Source organism: Syngnathus scovelli, chromosome 15, assembly GCF_024217435.2.
Source record: "Syngnathus scovelli strain Florida chromosome 15, RoL_Ssco_1.2, whole genome shotgun sequence".
NCBI lineage: Eukaryota > Metazoa > Chordata > Actinopteri > Syngnathiformes > Syngnathidae > Syngnathus > Syngnathus scovelli.
Window position 1 is genome coordinate 5,119,209 of NC_090861.1, and position 16,080 is coordinate 5,135,288.

The 16,080-nt window shown below is 43.3% G+C and overlaps 1 protein-coding gene across 1 annotated transcript; it reads right to left on the minus strand.

Moving 5' to 3' along the window:
• Positions 1–39: 39 nt before the first annotated feature.
• cltca (clathrin, heavy chain a (Hc)) lies at positions 40–15,998 on the minus strand. The gene is made up of 30 exons (XM_049743479.2): positions 15,719–15,998; positions 13,113–13,320; positions 10,710–10,978; positions 10,164–10,325; positions 9,964–10,077; positions 9,643–9,816; positions 8,423–8,620; positions 8,133–8,333; positions 7,905–8,057; positions 7,699–7,821; positions 7,409–7,546; positions 7,164–7,328; positions 6,889–7,069; positions 6,555–6,718; positions 5,295–5,420; positions 5,078–5,220; positions 4,740–4,974; positions 4,513–4,635; positions 4,302–4,447; positions 4,023–4,206; positions 3,756–3,948; positions 3,359–3,516; positions 3,004–3,276; positions 2,551–2,868; positions 2,325–2,456; positions 2,143–2,253; positions 1,896–2,066; positions 1,594–1,815; positions 1,308–1,383; positions 40–1,178 (listed from the first exon to the last, which is right to left on the minus strand). Exons 1-30 carry the CDS (start codon positions 15,758–15,760, stop codon positions 1,042–1,044), a joined length of 5,040 nt encoding a protein of 1,679 aa, XP_049599436.1. The 5' UTR covers positions 15,761–15,998; the 3' UTR covers positions 40–1,041.
• Between the last annotated feature and the right edge of the window lie 82 nt (positions 15,999–16,080).

Below are 16,080 nucleotides of genomic sequence, written 5' to 3' on the forward strand. Positions count from 1 at the left end.
CCATGCAAAATGACATTTTTACATTTAAGACAAAAATACTTTTTGACAAACCAGAAGCCTTTATTTTTTTAGTGGAAAACAAAACCGCTGCTTCATACATTATGATCCTGATTATGCACAATCAAGTATCGTAAGTGCACAATTTCATCGTGGATAATTTAGGCAGGATTATAAATTCAAAAAGGAATGAATGATTTTCTGTATAGATGAAAACGTTTCGCTCTATATATATATCTATATATACTTCGAATTACCACACGTCCTGTGACAATTCTGAACCACTAGATTATATTTATTTGTTTTGAGAATTTCCGCAGTGACCCAGACTAAAATGCGCAGAAATGAGCTGCAGCATATGGAGGGTCCATTATCCCTCCTGTGTTGGAATGGTCCTCCGTCATGGCATTTAAGCACAACGGAATCTTATCTGGATGTTGTACAAAGTCCTGCATAGACTAGAAAAAGTCAACCTCTTTTGACATTCAGCCCTGAAGAGTGTTTTGCGGGGGACATGACCGAGACGACAATGTAGTGTTTCCGGACTGGCGGTCACACGATCAAAAGAAAGGGAGCGCTAGCGGGTTTTGTGACGGAATATACAATATTGAATGCAGTCAGGAAGCTGTTCTCACACAGACAAATAGGAAAAGAGTCTACATTAATTTCTTCTCACTGCTGTGTGCAAATCAGAAGCTTCTCAACGGAGAAGAGAACTAGCTCTTCCCCCGGCCCGGCCCCCGCCCACCCTATTGTACATAAACCACATACCATTCAAATAAAATAGAAGAAATTAATCTAGTCAATACGGAATGTGAGAAAATTAATCTTGTGATTAAATCTTTGAAAACAAATAAAACAATAGTCCTTCATGAAAGCTTATAAGGGAGAAAAGTACAAAAAAGGATGGGGGGGGTTCTTTGCATGATCCCTAATTTGCTCCGTGTTGCGGGCAGGGAGGGACCATAATGGTCTGCTGAAGGACTTTTGGACCTCGGATGGATGCTAGCTCCAGTCAGCACATAAACAGGACAAAAGGATCTTTTACATGCCGTAGCCAAATCCTGGCGCGGCGGCGGGCTGACCGTAAGGGGCAGCGGGCGCCTGGTAGCCGTAGCCGTATGCTTGCTGGGGGGGCACAGCTACGCTGGGGCCTGCTGTCAGCATCAGCTGTGGTGTGCCTGCAAAATAGACATGACAAAAGCTTCAGGAGAAGACAAGTGGGGAAAGGGCCAATAAAACCTGGCCTAAATTGTATTTTTCCTTCTAGTAAGTATTTAAATTTCGTCCAAATGAAGATTAAGACTTACCATAGACGATGGGTTGCGTCTCTGTTGCTTGTTCCTCTTCTTTTCTTAGTGATTCTGAGGTTTCGAGCTTGTCCACCTGCCAAGCAAAACAATAGAGGTTAAGTGCCACATACAAACCACACAAACTTGTTAAACACACTAAAAGCTAACAAATTTTCACATTTAAAAAGTCCAAAATGGTTACACAGAAAAGTAAAATCTCTAATTCAATGCTTGTTACTGATTTCATACTTGTACAGTTCAATCCGTGATGACATGCACTGACATAAAAAAATAAATGACATACCTTAGTGAGGTGTTCTCTCATGACCTGAATGAAATATGGCATAGAAAAGTCCATGATGTTGTGCCTCCAGGAGGTCTCGAGCACCACATCAGGCCGCAGCAGGTCGTAGCAGGAGAACAAGCACGCCGCAAAACATTCATTCTTGTTCTGCTGCAGGAACCAGGACAGCAGCTCCTCGGCCAGCTCCGTGTCCTTCGACTCTGCTGCGTACTGCATGGCATCCTGCAGGGAGCACATGGCAGCACATGTAAGTCACAATCTCACGGCCACCAAAAAAAAAAAAAAAAGAAAGTCAACCGCACCTTGTAAAGCCTGTCCTTCTTACAGAGCTCCACACTCTGTTTCCAGCGGTTGTTGCCCTTGAAAAGATACGCGGCAATTCTTCGGAACTCAATCAGCTCGTGGTTTTCCAAACGCTGCGCAAGCGAAATGTTGTCAAAGTTGTCGTAGGCGTCTATTGATGTCCTCAAAGCCTAAGAGAGATTTGAAATAACATGAATGAATATTTTCCCAGCAAAAATGAAGTCAATGACAAAGCAGCTTGCTTACCTGATAGTCCTCTTCTGTGATAAAGAGGTTGTTAAGTGCTTCATTGACTGACTTGTTGTTGTGGTTCTGCACTGAGCGCAAGTAGGGCTTAACAAGAGGCAGCTGTTTCACCTGCGGAACGGAAAAACAACACATGGATGCGTGCACCCCATTGTAATTTGCGGTGAGAAGCTAAAATGTACCTTGGTAAAGAAGTTGACGGCACGAGAGTGGTCCAGTCTTGGAGACAGCACTATGAGAAGATCATTCAATAACAGGGGCTTGAACTCCAAATAGAAATGGGTGGCTTTGTAGTACAGTTCCACATTGGCCACCTACAGGGTTAAAAGAGAACGAGACAGTTAGCAGAATTCACGTCATATCAACGATACCCTTCTTCTTCCCTCATGACACAAATTCAAAATCTACCTTAGTGATGATATCTTTGAACTGTCCTTCCTTCCAAGCATCTGTCGGGTGGTTCATCATGGTGATGATAGCGTTGTCAAACTCCTCATACTTGTCGTAAAGGAAAACCAGCTCGGCCCACAGGTGTGCTTGTTCCGCTGCTCTCAGGACCTTGGGGATGTTCACTCTTGACCAGAACAGCTCCAGGTGCTCCCTCATCTTCTGGGGTTTGAACTTGGAGTAAAGGATGGCCAGCTCGGTGAACATGCCCATATGTGCGCGCTCCAGGCCCAGAGCTGCCTCCAGCATGGTGATCAGCTCCTCGAAGTAACCGCGGTCCTGCAGGGGAAAGTGGAAGACGACTTCAGGTCACTAAGTGGTAAAAGCTGATTTTACTTCATGTCAAGTGTCAAAATGACTGTTTATAATTGGTCAACTCTTATTGCGCTTAACAGTAATAGAAATCATTCTTACTTGGTAGTAATTGATCAGCTCTTCGAGTTCATCGGCATGCACCACAATGTGGAGGCCGCACATCTGAGCCAGTCGGAATTCCTGTCCATCTACGCAGGCAAAGCAGACTTCCTTCCAAGTACGGGTGCTGTTGGCTTTGCGGGCGCCATCGACGGCAGCCTGGTATTCCCCCAGGTGCACGAGGGTAGAGGCCAGTCGACCAAAGTTGGAGACGTTGTTGTATAACAACTTGGCAGCCTCGTACATCTTCTCGTCGTAGCAGCGGTCGCCGACCTATGAGATCACAAACATATTTAGAAAGGTTGCGTATTGAACAAGTACAACATTGGCATAAGGCAGCAAGAACACAGCTTGCCTGCTGAATGTGAGCATTGTTGGGTCCGTTGATGAACTCTTCCAATTCGGCTAGGCGGTTGGTCTTGGCCAAAGCAAAGATCAGCTCTGTCTCCACATAGGACTCACGGGCCTTCTTACGGGCCATTTGGAGGAATTTGACTAAGTCCTCCCAATTGCCTAAAACACAACGTACAGTTAGCAAACACAAACTAACAACCTTAAGTCAAGTACATTTTGATGACCTCTTGCACCTGCCACTGGCCTACACATGGTAATGATTCTTTTGAAACTGTTGAACCTAATCCTCTAAAACACCTTAATTATTCAATGTCTGTCCACCAGATGGCATCACTGTTTATGACTTTGTTTTATGACCTGGGAGGTTTGCTCAAAAATTGGTGGCCCTTTCTTCTTACCGCTCTTATCAGCAGCCTGGACGACCTCCATGTATGCAGAGGGGTCATCGGCTTTGATGTAGGAGTCTATGGCCTCTTTGACGAGACCCTGTTGGAGTTGAGCCTTGGCCAGCTGGCTCCACACTGCAGGTTCATTGCAGCGCTCGGCGAACTCGTAGGCCCGGTCCAGGTTGCTAATGTGTTCAATCAGCACCTAGAGACAAAGACAAAAAAAAAAAAAGTTAAGTTAAATGCTTGAGCTTCCTGCACAAAGCAATAACGACTTACCTGCACGGCCGATGTGTTGACGTCAAACTTTTTGAAGATGGCAAAGGCCTCCTCAAAGAGTTCGTTGCTGATGGCGATGTTGGCGATGTCGGGAGCGTCGTAGTTGTCAAGTCTGTTGATGTACTCCATCACACGGGTGCGGTCAGCTTTGATCGCGGTCAAGATCAGCAGATTCTGCAGATTTCTGCAGGCAAGAATCGAGACACACAATTTCAGCACAAATTCTTTTGAACATTTGTCAGAAATAGAAAGATCACTAGAGGCTGCAATTAAAAATACCTGTGTTCACTGAAAACAGAGTTGTCCAACACAATCTTCTCCAGTAGCTCAATGAGTTCGTTGGGCAAGTCAGCAGTCATGAAGGCCTTGACTGTGACCGACACCTCTTCTGGGTCCTGGGTCTCTGACAGTGCTGTCTGCACCACCTGAGAGACATCAAAAGCTTAGAGACGTACAGTCGAAAAGGCACGGACCATCATCTGGGGAATACCTGGTCGATAAGTGGTCGTCGGTAAGGGTTTGTTTCCAGCAGCACGCTGGCCCAGAGATCAGGATCCTTGCGACGCACCAGGTAACGAGATAAGCTCTTGAACAGCGAGTTCTCATTGCAGACCTGTGTGGAAACAAACAATTTATGCCATTACAATTTGTCTCCCTCCCAATATTCCGACTACACAATTTCATATGCATTCTCTTCATCTTAATTAAATGCCTTACATTGATCAACTCCTGGTCACACTGCCCCCTCTCGTAGGCCACACAGGCTAGGTGGGGGTCTCGCTTCTCGCAGTACTTGCCCACCACGCGGCTATCGTAGAATGGGTTTTCCCTCAGGAAGCGTTCTGGGTTGTTGTTGCTGTCGATGTAGATCTTGGCCAGGGCATTGTGGGTAGCTGGCTCCTCACAGCCCTCGTGGATGCGAGACTCCAGCCATGGCAGCAGCAGCTTCAGTCTTTAAAAACACACAATAGAAACAGTTTGTTGTTAGATGTGAGAGGCTGGTTCCCTATCTTCATAGTATCCCATGTGTTTAACATAGTTTTGTTTCACTATACCTGTTTCTCTTTTCCACCTCAGCCACAAGTTCATCAGTTGAAAACTGTCCCCTGACTACCAGAATCAGGCTCTTAATGACATCTTCTGAGCAGTCCACATCCAAGAGACCCCCGACAACCACAGGCAGACGACTTGGGTTTACCTATAAGACAGATGAGGCTCAAGTTTGCATCACAAGCCTGTTGAGTAGCATCTCCAATTTATTTTCCGCCTTACCTTCTGAACATAGATCTCAATGTACTTCTGCAGGTTGTTGCGGTACAAGTACAGGACCAAGTCGTGGACAAAGTCAAAACGGTCGCAAACGATGATGAGGGGAAGCTGGTCGGTCAATTTTGCTTCCTGTCAATGACAAAGTGAGAGAAAAAAGGTGCTTTATTGCAACTGCAACCAACTACACAAGACAGTGAAGCAACAAGTGTTTTGTATTATTACCACACTGAATTGTGCAGATTGAGACAAACGCAGCTCAATGATTTCATCAAAGTTCATGAGATATGTTGACCCAGCACGTGTGATGCAGCGCTTGCAACTTTAACATCCTCGTAGTTGCCGCTTCCCTATTTCAGAGGCCAATGCTGGTCCCTCTGAAACATGATGCACTGGTGCGTGCTTGACACATTGCACCCGTCCACACAGGATTAACAAAGTGGGATTGTGCAATCGGTATAATCCAATAACATGCTGCACCGATTTGAGGCTCTACTTAAATACAAGGCACTGTATACTAATACGTACCAGACAATTTCATTCACAAGAGGAGGGCAGGGAACTAGCTAGTACGCCAATAACTGCAGTCATAAGGGACAGACAGCTAAGAGCAACTCAAGATACGCGAGAACTTGCTGCATCCCTGTGCATGGATGGATTTATGGCGCACAAGATCATACACACAGGTCCAAATGCCAGTTTCAATTCTTTGCCCCAAGTGAAATAGATCAGGGCTGCTGATTAAAACAAAAAAAAAAAAAAAAAAAAGGAATAGATGCTTTACTATGTGGGAAGACAGATTTACCTGATACATGTCCTGTCATTCCAAAGACAGAGGAAAAGCACATAAAAAAATAATTCACCACTATAGGGGTAGTAATTAGTTTAACACCAATAAAAACATAAAACACTCGATAGGGTTGAGTGCCATCATCAGAAGCTATTGAGGGTTAAAAATCACTTGTACCATATAACTGAAGGGAGAGGAGGTGACTTATTGCACAAAATAGAAATGAAATTATCAATCATAAGTCTCCCGCTGCTGTTTGTGCCCCTGCCAGCAGAGGGCAATATAATACAGCCATAGCAAAACAACTGTCACAACTGCTGGTCACCTGCATTTTGAGTAAACCCTATACTATACCGGTGAGTAAAGTTATATTGTCAAAATGTGTGGCTGCACCATTTAAAGAGTGTTCTAAGGTCACGTTCACAAAAAAAGTGATGAAAGATATTTAAGCAATTTTGAGACAAAGGTATAATAACCTTCAGGAAATTCTTGACACGCTCAGGGTCGTAACAGTTGCTCTCTCGACAGATGCGCTCCACTTCTTTGATCTGGCCTGTCTTGCAAGCAGCCTGGATGTACTTGAAGTGAACCTCGGGGTCTTGGCTGAAGTTGACAATGGAGCCCAAAAAGTAGAAGAGACCTGAAAGACAGGACAGTTGACATGAAACGACGTGACATTTTTCTAATGAATTTCATAGTAGTAGCAATAAATGATGGAAAAGGTCCCATCAATATCTTTTTCCCCCAAATTATCTTGAAAACATAAGACTGACAAAGACTATTAAAAAAAAAAAAAGTACATGATCTCACCTTCAAAGCTCTTGAAAGATTCAAAGAGCTCTGTGAGAGACTGTGTGGTAAGTTGCTCGTGGTACTTGGAGGCCACCTGCACGCATATCTGCAGATTCTGGCGTATGTTGGCTGACAGCATGGCCCTGAGGCATTCCAAAGAGTCCTCCACAGACAGTGAGCCAAAGAAGTTCACCAGCCACTGGAATTTGGAGATGGCACAGCAGTTTTGTCATGTTCATACTGCCTTGGAATTGATGACATTGAACAGTAGCGGATGATTGGAGTAGTTCTACCTCAGGGTTGAGAAGGTGTGTGTGCACCACAGCCCGCTTAATGTCATACAGGTCCGTGTAGTGCTCCAATGCCCTTTGCAGCAGTCCGGCCTTCTCACAAAGTTGGGCAATGTGTGCTCGGTCATAGTTGGTGAACATTTGGTTGCCCAGGATAGCATCAGCAACCTGGAGACGACGACACAAAAGCAATAAAAGGTTAACTTGGAAGTACATCCTTTCTGCAAACCATGTATCCATCCATCCACCTGAGGGGCATGCATGAGGTTCATCTCCAGCAGGCGGGTCTGCAGAGGTCCCTCTGATGGTCTGTTGTTCTTAAGGGCATCCAGCAGGAATGAGGTGCACTGCTGGATTAGATTGTATTCCATGAACACGTCCACGATCTGAGCAAACACAAATGGGAGATGACAACTGGAATTAGAGAACAGATTACCTGCACCTCATGTCTGGCGAATTCTAGTTGGAAAAATAGCTTTTAGTCACACGGAAAATGGAAGGAATCATTCCAAAACAAACATGGTTATTAAATTCTAACCTGTGTGATGTCAGCCAGGGGCTCTTCATCCTGCACCAGCATCTGGGCAAACTGTAGGCCTTGTTCTGGGTTGATCCGCATGACGTTCCTAAGAAGAAATATCCAGTCTGGAGTGTAGCCCACCTGTAAAAAGAAAGGTGGGGGGGTATTAATTGTCACTTTAGTGGGGCTATTCGTAATTGAACAAATTAGCCAGTTCACCATACCTTTTTGGCATAAAGGACAATCTTGGGGAACTGGCCAGTCTCCGCAAAACACTGAATGACCTTGTTAGGAACGTTGGCCCTAAGGTAGACACTAAGTGCCAAGGTGGGATCCACTGCTTTCACCAGGTCCCCAAGCTCCTCAGAGCACTCCAACTAAAAATAAGTAGGAAGGGCACATTATTTGGGAGTTTCCCTTGGTAGACATAAATTCATCCAGACATTAAATACCTTGTCTTCCTTGAGCCACTTTTCCAAAAGCTGCTTTCTTCCCTGCTGGAGAACAGGCCTGCAAAGCTCCAGGGATTCAAATTTGTTAAGCTGGCCCTGGTCCAACAAGATCCCAAAGTACTGCAGCAGAGGAGAAGTCTGTCCTGCTTGAGTGGGCACGCCTTGGAAGCGGCGGATGGTGTCCGGGGTTCGCAAAATACCCTGACGAGAAAAAAAAAAGGAAGAGCAGCAACTTGGTCATGGAATCCTCCATTCTAATTATGATGAATGCAACCTGTCAAGGAGAATACCTTTGGTGCGTTGGCAGCCACCTTAGCAGCTTCGGAGTAGTTGCCAGCCGCAAACAGGTTGTTGAATTTGCGGGCAAAGAGCTCTTCGGCACCAGCGAGGTTGTTGCGGACGGCCAACCGTAGAGCCAGATCTGGATTCTGCAGCACATTGGTGATGTATGGTATGATGTTTTCTTCCTCCACACAGACAGACAGCACCTGTTTTAAACGGACGTAAAAGGAACATTTCAGTCAAATCTCTTGATATACAAGGGGCGTATTTGATTATCACACTTAAAGGAAAATTCTACAACATGCATTTTCCGTTGCCTTCCACAGAGTCCGATCCGTACCGGATGGCCTTTGGACAAACCTTGCAAGCATATGACAAATACCTTAATAACACTCTAAAGCAAACTGGGCTGAATCTCACAGTGGGTCACATTAAATCTCTGTCTGGCCTTGGGCTTTGGGCTCCTGAATACAAATGTATTCTGAGTGGGTCAGTGTCACGCACACTTTTTTGTGAGCAGTCTAGCATCTGAATGAAAGGGGAGTAGAAAGAAGTAGTGGTATAAGGGAGGTGGGGGAGGGGGTGTTAAGGAGAAAGACCGTCTGTGTTGGCCCCCCTCTGCAAACAAGCTCAGCAGGTCAGACCTCCATCCATTACCATAGTGGATTAGACCTCATTCTTCTCACCACCAATGCAGCCTCTGTTGCTTATATTGAGAGGTGAACGCCAAATTGGCTACTACTTAACGAATGACTTTGCATCAGGTTACCAATATTTCTCTCAACCTATTTCCAAAACTGAAAGTCCAATATTTTCCAGATCACAGCTATCCACAGAGACACGCATCCAGAACCGCCACTGCCTTCGGATCAGTTTTCCTCGCTCCCCTCAATTATTCATGTGCTACATAGGCTGAGTGGAATATTCTTCATCAGCTGCCTGGATCCAGTTCTCCTTTCTGGTTCAGCGTTACACTAACACTGAAACAACACGCGACTCCCTCCCTGTGTGTGAAACACTACACCTTGCATAATTTACATTGCTGTCACGCACGCGGAGGCTCTGAGAAGATACTGTCATTGAGAACAGAAGCAAACGTTTATGCATGTCAAATGGAAGGGCTTTCGAGGTTTTGAAAAGCAACTGTTTGTTTCAGTAATTTAAAGTTGAACATTTTTCCTAATCAATTAAGATAATGCTATTAATGATAGCACCTTGGTGCACTTACCTGTCCCTTTCTGTTGACCCCAATGATACCTGAGGTGGCCTCATGGGGAGCTGTGACAAAGATGGTCTCTCCACTGATGCGGTTCATATAGATGCAGGTGCCCGTTTCCAAGTCATACAGGTGAATGTAGCCATATTTAGTGATGAGGAAAACGACATCTTGCTTGGAGCTTATCTGTTTAAAAAAAAAAAAAATGTATGGATCTGTGGATCAAATTCAGATTTGTTCCATAATATGAAATAGGATAACACTTTTATACTAAAGCAATCCAAAATGTAGGTGCATAATAAAACCATGCATTTCATTTGACAAACATATCACCTGCATGGCGACAGGGAAGTCGTTCTGGGCCTCTGGAGGGAAGAAGACATCCACTGCTTTCTTTGGAAATGGTTGGTTGCCAGTTGGTGGGATTCCCACTTCAATGATGTGCAACTACACAAGTAGGGGGTGAAAAAAAAAATGACAATGGAAATGCCAACTGCATGGCAATCATTTTTCCATAATGCCTGCCCACTTACCTTCCCACCAGCCTGACTTCTGACAGCAAAACAGAAAAGTGTAGACTCCTCAGTATTGCCCTCCATCTTGAACTGGGCAAAGCTGGCAGCGTGGCCTTCAATGGGCTGAGAAACTTTCCTATCCACAGAATACAACTGCATGGCTCCCACCACTCGATTTTGCTAGTTTGGATGGAAGAGAACCACAAATTATTTGCTGAACAAGCTTAGGACCAATTGTCTCCTTTCAGACTTTAATAAATACTTCTAAAAATGTCCCTACTGAACTACAATGGACCATAGTAATGTTCAGACTACTACAGGGACGTGCAAATTAGCCAAGTGTCATTATTGCAAGGGAAATAAATGGCTGGAATGTCTGCTGGCTTTGGTCCGCATTGTTCGGTAGCACTCGTTTATGAGTGGGTGGCAACCAGTTCTGGGAGTACCACGCCTTCACCTCAAAGCCTGCTCGGACAGGAAATGGATGGATGTTCGGTAGCAACTACCAGAAAGTAGTAGAGCTGGAACATCATGCTTGCAAATGAAACAAATTTGAGAAATTACCTGTGCGGAAATACCAATGAGCAGAAGCCACTTCTGCTTGGCATCAGTGCGGTAGTTGATAATCTGGCAGCCTGCCAGGCTGGAGTGGCGGTCAAAGACTTTGACGGGCTGCGAGTCACCCTCCATGCTCCAATGATAGACGGCCGTGTCAGTCACAAGTGCAACTGTATTGAGGGAAATCCACTTCCAAAAGGTGACGTCATCCGTCATGGTGTGCGCTTTCATTTTGCTCTTCATTTCAATGTTGAAAATCTGAAGGGTTTTGGCAGCTAAACATGGGAGGGGGTAAAAAAGCCACACCCAAAAGGTCGTTAGATTTTAAAGGCACAAATTCATAAAAAAGGAAAGACAAAACTGCAACAGTAAAGGACACTGAAATTAAAAGGATTTTTGATCAGGCGGCAACAGCCATACATGCTGCAGTCAGAAATAGCATCCAGTATGAATGAAATGTTACACGATCAAAATAAAGAGAACAAGTCAATCACGTTCTGCTGTGAATTGCCGAAGGGAAGATGAATTTAAAATCCACATGGGTGTAATTTTTTGGCACGCCTCCGTTTGAAAAGAAAACCCACCAAGGTCATTGAAATAACTAGAATTTGTCATTTGAAAAAAAAAACACTTGGATAAAGTTGTTGGTGCCGTTAGCTTAGTATTTTGTCGCAGGACCTTTCAGGGAAAATCGCTACGATTTCTGTAACGGTAACTGAAATTTCTGCACCTTGACCTTGGTAGTTCACCTTGAATCCACCTGCCCTGTTGCAACTCAGAACATGATTCCCTTATTTGTATTACTGCATTCAACAATAACAGATAGCGGAATTATACCATTAAAATGTTTGTAGATTTAAAAGCCCAAACAGAATTTGATCATTTTACAAAAGTTTGTGCATTGCTCACAAAATGATTTGCACCCAAATATTATGTCCAACATTGTGTCAGACAATGCAGTTAAGCGGGTAGGGGAATATTTGAAAAAAAAAAATATATTAAAGGATCTTCGCAGAAAAAATTCAAGGAACACTTTGCAGCATTTAATTTCTTCGATAAATTGCTTAAAATGACAGGCCGCGTGGTAAAATGTTAAATTTACTCACCTGCATTGTGTTTAATTAGTTGGGTGTTAAAATTCAGTGAGTTCAAGCTTTATTAAGAAGCAGTGTGATGTCCTTTTTGATCACAACTCATTACAGGTGAAAGAATGCAAACCTGACAGTCAAACAATTTGCAGCAGCAGCAGCCAAATTTCAATGAGCAAGCGCGGGGCAATAGAGTGAATCGTGGGATCGTGTGAGAATTGTGACTATTCCTAGTTTGATGGTGTCAAATGACAGTTGTAAAGAATTGTTAATGATGCAAAGGCAAGAACTAGTGGGTGGACGAATGGCGAGTGCTTGACTTGTTTAGGATACAAAAATCAGGACTGACTACAAATTGAAGCAATGTGAAGCGCTACATGCAGATTATGGCTCTCTTGACAAACAATCCAACTGACTGATCCATAATTTGTCATTTTATAGTACCGGTTTGGTCATACTGGTACCCTAAAGAATATGTATTAAAAAAAAAAAAAAAAAAGGTTTATACTATAATATTGGTGTCATTATGCTTCTTGCTTGCAAGTGTACTCTTAATTTATAAAGACCGTGTATTCCTTCGACTCAACTCTCGGGTGTTGTCAAAAAATGCAAAATTAGGATATCAAACAATCAGGAAAAAGGCAACATATTGGAAAGACAGCATGGATTTAAAATGAAAATTAAGAAGAAATCAATTAACATAACGGCATATGTAAAATAGGTTCAATCAATCACTTTTATATTGAAGGAAAAAAACAAATATGATGGAATGCCAGCAAGCTATAAGTCATGAAAGATAAATCCTGTTTAGTTAGATGGAACTCTGACGAAAAGGTCCAAACATGAATAGGGCAAATTAGGAGGGTTGGTGCTGGTCGGTCCACCTTGGAAAAAATTGGACCAAAACCTCACCATGTCTTTCTGCTCAGTTTTACTTCTGCTGGGTTGATTGAATTGATTGCATCATTCAGAAGTCTCTTTCAAAACAGGATTTGACTTCCATAGTATGAAAGTGTAATTTTAACTCACCGTCTGCAAACACAAGAAAGCGGTAAAGAAAAACAAAGAGCACAAAAAGACAACACAAAAAAAGTCAAAGCAATCATGGATACTTAACAAAAAGGAATTTAAAAAAAATGTATGCTACTTCTAACAGTTCTAGGACAAATGTTCATTAAACATATCTACTGATTTAAAGGGAAAGCTAAATTAGCTGACAAAAAAAAAAGCTTTGCTTCCATATTGAAACACTACTAGGAAATACATCAAGGCTGAATAACATCTGATAACGCAGCACTGTATTGTAAATATTAGGTCTTACCTTTGAGTGCAATGACCTTGCTTGCAGGATTCATAATGGCGCTGTCTGCTGAGATAGGCCGGCGGATTGGTGTATTTGGATCGGCCATGTCAATGATCACCACCTGAGTCTGCTCGCCAACTTTCTCCCGGATGCAGATGAATTTATCCGACTCCATGGTTAGGGTGCTGAAGCCTATGTTGGATGGGTTGATTCCCAGATTTTGGAGCTACGAAGGAGCGGGGGGGGGAGTATTGAAACAAAAGAAAAGCAACAAGTTCCAAATTCAACCGTTTCCACCGATAAGCACTGACAGTTGTTGTTATCATTTATTTGGAAAGCAGTTTGTAAAAACGACTTTCCTCTCAACAGTTAAGTTCAATACCATGGCTTGGGGGGGGGTGCACTTGCGTGTGGTAAAGTAATTATCCAAGCGAGAAGCCACAACATTAAGATTAACATTGGTTATTCAAGAGGATCTATCCTGACACCTCCAGTGTCAGTTGGAGTGCTGGATAGAACCTGCTTACCATTTCCTTCAAAGGAAAACACCATCTTACTCAGCACAAAAAAAAAAAATGGTCCTGTGTATGATCATCACATGTAAAAGTTCAAGGAAGGGCAGGGGGTGGGGTGGGGGGGGCTATGTAATGTGCTGAGCCTTGCACCACTTCATCGCCATATTCCACAACAGGAAACTTGGGACCATTGTCCATCGAGATTGAAACAACAGGCCTGCCAAGTTCAGCCTCCTCCACTACACCATGTGACAATGGTGGGTGACATGTGAGCAGCTCAAGAGCGTGGAGCAAAAATACTGCACAAAATGCAAAGGAGAGGGACATTTGTTCATTCATCCAGTCCTCTGAAAACCTCAAAAAGGGGAAAGTTGTGGCTACTCCGTTTCCTTTTCCTCCCAATCTCTCTCTCACACTTAAAACAACGCTGCAGAATGTCAAAGTCTTGAGCATAGCTGTCTGTATCCTTGCCAGCAAGTCACGGGACACCAGCAGGTCTGTTACAAGCAAAGTTCAAATGCCACGGTACAATAAACTCTTACAACAAAAGGAAAATGTGTATTTGAAAAAGGCCTGAGTGGTGGCTTTTTTTTTTTAAACATTTTCCAAATCCACTTGCTGAGTCAAAATATGCAGCTGAACTTAAAAGCCATTTATATAAGACTACTATTGCAGATCACAGTTAAACCAGCGACCAATGAGAACAATGCATGGATGTAAATCATGTGACAAACACCTTATTTGACATCCAGGCAATTTAAAGTTCACTTAAAAGAAGTTGGCACCATTCTACAAAAATGGATGATGTATGAAAATGCAAGCTTGGCATGACAACTCGTGCTTGTTAAGACTGAAAAGGGGAAGATTTATAACTGCTGGGTGAGAAACTGTTTCACGACATCCACTTGGTTCGCGAACCAACGAGGGTTGGGCATAAAAATCCATGCATCAATTAAGATTTTATTATTTGGACAGGGCCTTCCAAATAAGTGTGGTTGCTTCAAGCTGTTCTCTGCACTCCCACGCGTTTTTGTTGGACCAATTAAGTATATTGATCCATTTTTATCCATATCATGGGGTGACCATTTTGACACAGGTGAGACAGGTGCTCATCGCCCAGGTAATGACCAATCACGGCTCAACTTGTGAATGTCACCTGACCAAACGGAGAAAACAGGTGTCACCTCGTTGGTACCTGATCAGCAATCCACTCGTGTCATTTTTAATTGACAGAAAGCTGCAAAATGGATGAAATTAGGTGGATTTTGCTGCTAAAATCATATCACACTAACACAATACTAACCACAATACCATGTTTAGACAAGTGGGGCTGCATAGAACATAGTTTTAGGAACGGTTTTTACTTTACTTCCTCCTTATCTTAAGGACCAAGAGAATTGTCAAAAATGCAGTACCATTCACCAGTATCTGCATTCCCCCCTACATTTTTAAATCTGACATTAAATACATTAGTGTTATATCAAAGGGTAATAATTTACTCCTACGCTGAGCACAAAGTGTAAAGACATCACATGACTCATTCTACCAATACAACTCTGCATATTTTAAGGCGTTCCAATGCTACACCGATACTTTGTAAGGCATTCAAATAACGTTAGTATTTCTTTGACGGTCATACAATTTCGGGATGAAAAAATATTTCAAAGCAAAGTAAACAGGTAGACGTAACACAATCATTAGAATTAATTATTGTGTGTTGTAGACACACAGTAGTATGAGTACATGCATTTAAGACAGTCAACTTTCCAAAATACTAGTGCTCTACGTGCTTTACGTATCGGCCCTGTCAAGTACAGCTAATGCTCAGTTTAAGTCAGCCATATCATTTCAATCGACAACAATTAATAATCAAAGGCCACATTAAAGCGAACAAGGGCGGCTCACGAAACTGTTAGCAAGATTGCTAGATGCTAAGCCAGATAAACGTCATCCACCCAGCCTGGCTAGTTAGCATAGCTTGCGAGGCTAACTTTACTTGTTAGCAATGTTTGCCTTAGATCAGAAAGTCTCAACGCCACAAGATAATTCGAAGTGATTGAGGATGAATGAAAGCCACAAATAAACCAAGGGATTAATTCATCAATGTACCTGCAGGTGCTCCTGAAAACGAATTGGCAGGATCTGAGCCATGGCGGGTTCTCTCCCTCTCCTCCGCTTTCCTCGAACGCTAACAAACTACGGTGTCTCTCAGATCCCAGCCGAACAGCCAGGAAACCTAAATTCAGAGGTTCCAAAGAGAAATGAAAGTGCTGTCGTTGGGATGGTACGTTTAGAATCGCTCGAGTCTAGCGAGCTTCCCTTGACCAACAGCGGGCTGCCACTATACCGACTCAGTGGATCCGCAATGGCGGTAGAGGTTAGCAAGCCTAGAAAACATCCCGGAAATGGAAGTACTCAGCCTGGCGGATGAATACAAATTAACATTTTGTAAAAAGTGCATTTTTGTCAGT